General features: G+C 52.7%; 1 protein-coding gene across 1 annotated transcript; it reads right to left on the reverse strand.

Annotated features, from left to right (window-relative positions):
• Positions 1 to 211: 211 nt before the first annotated feature.
• LOC125537625 (uclacyanin 1) lies at positions 212 to 1,351 on the reverse strand. Its single transcript, XM_048700951.2, has 2 exons — positions 974 to 1,351; positions 212 to 874 (listed from the first exon to the last, which is right to left on the reverse strand). Exons 1-2 carry the CDS (start codon positions 1,143 to 1,145, stop codon positions 450 to 452), a joined length of 597 nt encoding a protein of 198 aa, XP_048556908.1. The 5' UTR covers positions 1,146 to 1,351; the 3' UTR covers positions 212 to 449.
• Between the last annotated feature and the right edge of the window lie 4,465 nt (positions 1,352 to 5,816).

The raw sequence follows: 5,816 nt of genomic DNA on the forward strand, positions 1-5,816 counted from the left end.
AACGAATATGCAATGTTCCTGCCGGTTGCACCAAAAAAAAAAGCACAAAAGAAAGAAGCATTCTGCTCTGGTTTCTGTTGTTGTATCTGCTGAACAGAGACACGTTACTAGTCCAACCAACGAAGCCAACCAACAGGACACTGAAGATATATGGATTGTCACAAATATACTGAAGATATACTACAAGATATATAACGCAGACAGACGATACTAAAGAATGTGAATTGTATTTATTCTCCGACAGACAAATACAACAAATAAATCGCACAGTAGTACACTGAACCCTGATAGCACTGTACTAGTAGGAAGGAAGGAACATGCAGGGAAGGCAATGTGCATGCCACTGCCAGCCAAGAATAACAAGAACAAATCCGCAAATGTATCGACGTGATTAAGACTTGAGCACTCCAAAACTAAGCCTTGGTACACATGGATCGGCCAGATCCCTCTCAAATGGCCAACGCCACGGCCATGCCCATGGCGAGCGCCACCGCAGCGCTCGCACCGATGCTAGCGGCGCCCGAGCCGGACGGTGAACTGGGCGTCGGTGTTCCCGTAGGCGACGACACTGTCGGCAGCTGCTCGTCGGTGGCCGACCCCTCCGGTGCCGGCGCCGGGGCGGCGACAGGGGCGACGCTCCTCTGGCCCCTGGGCTTGGTGGGGGCGGCGGTCGCGGCGGCGACGTTCACCTGGAGCTTCATGCCGGCGTCGCAGTGGCCGGTGATGCTGCAGATGAAGTAGCGCTTTCCGGCAGTGGTGAGCTTGACGGTGGTCTTGCCGCCGGTGTATCTGGCGACGACTTTGCTGGCCGTGCAGGCGTCGTAGTCGGCCTTGCTCACCTCCACGACGTCGTGCGCCGGCGAGTACGAAAATACTGCAACCATGGACCATAACAAGTTTGTCAGGTCGGTTCTTGATATAATCCTAGCCGTCAAGAGCTAGGTCGAGTAGGGGAGTGAGCTTAAATACGTACCGAGGCTGTCTCCCGGAGAGAACTTCTGCTTCCCCGACCACGAGTCGTAGCCGCCGCTGGTGGCCCAGGTCGCGCCGCTGCCGCCCACCTGGTGATCCACTGCCACGGTGAGCTGCGCAAGCGCTGCCACGGCCACGACGGCAACGAGGACGGCCTTCACCACCATTGCCATGGATAGAACCCTGCTTCTAGCAATTATGCCAACCGAAAAGAGAAGACTGTTTGAGATGCGAGGTGAGGTGAGTTGAGAGCTTGAGATCTGGGACGATTGTGGAGCTAGCTAGCTGGCGAGCTGCTGCTTATATAGATGGAGCTGCAGGCCGTACGTCGTCATGCCTGACATGGTTGACGGCCGCCCGCGGCGGGGTGAACTGGGAAGGGGTTGGTGGCCGGACGCGGCAACTCCTTTGACCCCCAGCTTGCAGCTAGCTAGCTATCGAGCTTCAACAACTCTCCATTATTATGCCTGCATTGCTGCAGCTTCCTTGTTTGCTCGCAGAAAAGAAAATGCTTAGCACCATGGCCATGTGCACACTGCACAGTCGTGCTCAACAACTGCATATTTTAGTCCCCTGCTCTTTGTTAGTTGGGGATGTTTGTTTACAGGTTCCCACGTTATGCGGGAGTGACAAAAGTTGAGCACCCTACCTACTTGACGTGTTTCATGGCTTCCACGCCCAAATTATGTTATTCCAAATTTCTTGGACGTTTGCAACCTCTCACACATCTGTAATTACTTCTGTTCTTCATTTTCGGTTGCCCACCTAAAATAGTTTTATGCCTTAGTCACCTGAATTTACACAATACCAGATCTTAACTTGCAATATAATTTAAGTGTTGATTTCAGCTTAACTTTACTGCATTTTGTAGTCTAGGTTATAATTTTACATTCATTTAATCTTGTACGGATTGATTCAAACATAAATCTGTTTTATCTCCAAATGATTAGGAAAGTGGCTGAAGTTTATGACAAAAACAAACAAGCGAGCAATATATACTACAAATATAGGGTATTTCGCATAGCTTTATAATTTCCTTTTCTCCCATAGCCACTGTATAAAAATCTTATACCAGTGACTGTCTTTTTTTTTGCGGGAAAATACCAGTGACTGTCAACAAAGACAACAAGCTTAAGCGGAATATCGCACACCTTGTAGTTGTGTACCGTATTCCTCGGCAAAAAAAGAAATTGTATTGAATATTTATTTATAGGTTCAATTCTTACTTTTTATTTCCTGTAGACATGAGACTATTTTACGTGGCTCTAGAAAATTCATTTTCATATGGACTCCGGGATTTTGCCTTCTTTACTATAGCCACTGAATGCAAAGCAATCTGTGATTGGATGGTTAGGCGGACAGTGATATCCCCTATCCACCAGGGTTCAAATTCTGGTGCTCGCATTTATCCTGAATTTATTTCAGGATTTTCGGTGATATGCATTCAGTGAAAGGAGATGTTTCCGTCGACTACGAGGCACCTACGGTGACTTAGTAAAATTTCAAGATGATATGCCGGCTTAGTCTTTCGAAGGTGCTCATAAGGATAGGGTGTGCATGTGTGCATTCATAAAGGTGAGTGTATGCGTGTATATATGAGGGCTTGTGTTTGTACTGATGTTAAAAAAACACCCAATAAATGTGAAACCCTCTGATCACACTATTGCGTTAAAAACAACACTGAGTGAACTAAGCATGCTTAAATGTTTATGTACCTTGTGGTGGAAACAACCCTAGACTTGGCACGGGTGCTTGTATATTTTCCGGACTTATTTTAGACTTTCATGCCTATTCTTTTAGTGGTATGACATGCGCGTCGATTAATATATGCCTGTGACGACTTTGTCACTCTCCAAATCTATTGACTCGGTCTCTCAGAGAGGCTCATACGGGTAAGATGTGCATGTGTGCGTCCCTAAGAGCAACTCCAATGCAGAGACCCATTTTGTCCGTTTGGATCATCTGGACACAAAACTTGGCCCAACAGGGCGAAATGGACGCGCGTGTCCGTCTGCTATCCGTTTATTGTCCCCCCCGACCCAAACTTGGTCCAAATCTGGAAACAAATGGGTCCGAAGCGGACACTCTGCTCGACCGATGTCGTCCGCTCGTGTCCGCCTCTGGTCCCACCTAGCAGGGACCGCGCACGAGCTGGCGTTAGCCTCCACAACCACCGCGAGGAGGAGAGGCCACTGGGGAGGCCACTGGGAGATCTCCGCCGCCGCTCTCGCTGCCCACCGCCACTTCCTGCTACTCCTCTTGGCGCTCGTCGAGGAACTGCGGCGCCACCCACCCGCACTCGCCGTGATGGGGATCTGAGGGGGGCATGACGGTGCGAGGAGGAGGCCTGGCGCCAGCAGGAGGTGGCCCGACGGCATCGGGGACATGGAGTTCTTGAGGAGGATCGAGGAACTGGCGATGTAGGCGGGTGTGCGGACGAGGGGGTGCGGGTGGACAGCGAGCCTGGAGCAGAGCGCGAGCAGCATCGGGCTGCCCTTGTCTCTTTGGATGCTAAAGTGGAAGAAGCAGCAGCGGCGTGAGCAGGTGCCGCCGCGGTCGCGGTGGGACGAGCGGCTGGGCCTGGCGCTGGTTCCTGCACGTGATGGGAGGAGGAGGGGAAGTGCACATGGGGAGCTGGAGGTGGCGGCGCTGACCGCCGCCGCTGGAGGAGACGCGCCGATGACGAGGGGGTCCGGTGAGCCAAATGCTGGCATGCACGCGGAGGGTGCGAGCGCGGATCTGCGGGCTGCTAGCGCGAGTGGGAGCCGTGGGGAAGGAGAAAGATGTTCCCGGCACGGTAGCTCGCTGAGAGAGGAGGGGCGGCGGGAGGAGGTGCCGGCCGGCAAGGAGAAGATGGGGCATCTGGGTAGCTCTTGTCCGCTTTGTCCGTTTTTGCGTTCTAGCGTTGGGTGCCGGTCGTGTCCGCCTCATGTCCGCTTGACGGGCAGGAGGCCCAAACGTATAAAAAATGACAAAATCTATATTCATTTGGATCTCTGCGTTGAAGTTGCTCTAAGGCTTACTATGTTTCTATAAGAAACAGTTGAACAAGGACTACAGGTGTAAAGTCAAGCCTTTAATCACCGTGGAATTTATGTATATATAAGCACCAAAATCAGTGGCGCAAATGATGGATTTGCACATGGTGCTTCATTGCATCGCATTGCCTTGGTGTCAAGCGTCAACTCCGTGAGGTGGTTGTTGTGAGGAAGGGAAGATTCCTGTCTATGTCGATCGAGTAGTGCAATGAGAAAATTGTGCCGTTGGTGTTTGCTTAGCTTATGGTGTTGTTAATTAATGGGCATTTATAGGTGGGAGTAGTTACCCCGTCATGCATGTGTCTTTCGGGTCTCTCGATCCTCACATCTAACCAGCCTCTCACAACGGTAAGATAATAGCGCGGTTTGAACTTGAGTTTGAGTACAGCCTCCGATTAATAAACCGCAAATCACAAGCCCATGATTACAACCGTTATTGTGCACCGTGATCTGAAAACTTGCTTCGGCTGAAATCGCCAGAAAAGAGATTTTTTTAGGGAAAAGTTACGTCTATTTTTTTTTGAGAATTAAGTAGTAAGAGAAACTACTCAAAAGGGGGCTAGTGCACTCGGACTGCATCACTACAATCAGGATCAGGGATGTTAGAAGAAGAGAGAGGATTGATGAAATAATTCGTTGTATTGCTTGAGCCTCGTGGGCATATATATAGGAGTATAATCATCTATTTGGAGTACAAGACAAGTCAGAATAAATCCTAGTCTATCTCGTCTTTCCTAATAAACATTATACTCAATATCCCCCCGCAGTCACAATGGTAGCGACGCAGACGATGAGATTGGAGAAAAATCCGAAGGCAAGCCGACGGACACCCCTCACAGTCGTAACGGTCGACGCATCGCGGAGTCGTGACTGGAGTGGCAACCGACGAGGTTGCTCAAGAAAGCCGGTAGCCCTTTGTGCCGTTTGTCGATGTAGCCGAGAGCTTGGGTGGTGGAGCCGTGGTCGAGGTAGCCGTGCGAAGAATGCCGTGGTCGATGTCGAGTCGGGGTGGCCGGTGTCGAGGTCGCCGTGGAGCCGCGGGCGCAAGAGGGCGCTGAGTTAGCATGGGCGCAGTGGTGTCGAAGTAGGGGTGCGCCGGGAAGAAAATGTTGTTGATGACGCGTCACGGCGGGTTTGCCAAGCCCTCGAACACATCGTGGACAAAGGAATGCACTGGTGTTGCCAGTACCGGGCATGCGTAGACGGACGAAGACGAAGTTGACGAAGCGCCGACCAGGCTTGCCAGGCCTGGGGACACGTCGTGGATGAAGGCACGCATCGGTGTTGCCAGCACCGGGCATGCATAGACGAGGGACCTGCACGAGCTTTACGCCATGTCGGAGAAGTCAGAGGGGCCAGCAGAGAAGAACTTGACGACGATTGCGGCGTCCATCGGCGCGGTGCCGATGTCACCAACGGTGGTCGAAGTAGACGAAGTGGTCGGGTAAATGACGGCGACGCTGGCGACGGGCTGGTGCTGGACGAAGACGAACATGGTGGACGGGCGGCGGCGGCAGCTACGGAGGTAGCCACGGCGGCGGCCAAAGAAGAGCGGCGGCGGCTAGGTTAGAAGTGCGGCGGCGGTGCTCGAAGTAGGACTTGACGACGGATACCACAGGAGGTCGACGCATACCACGGGAGGTCGACGCATACCACGGGAGGTCGACGCGCGGTGACGACGAAGCTGACCGCAGGCCGCGGCGCTACGGCCCGAAGGGGCGGCACAGCGGCGGCAGGCGGGTCGGGGCGACGGCGGGAAGACCGCGGGGCGGCGGTGGGGACCGCGCGCCGCGACACTGCGGCCCG

This window comes from Triticum urartu, chromosome 2A (assembly GCF_056163025.1).
Source record: "Triticum urartu cultivar PI428250 chromosome 2A, HENAU_Tu73, whole genome shotgun sequence".
NCBI lineage: Eukaryota > Viridiplantae > Streptophyta > Magnoliopsida > Poales > Poaceae > Triticum > Triticum urartu.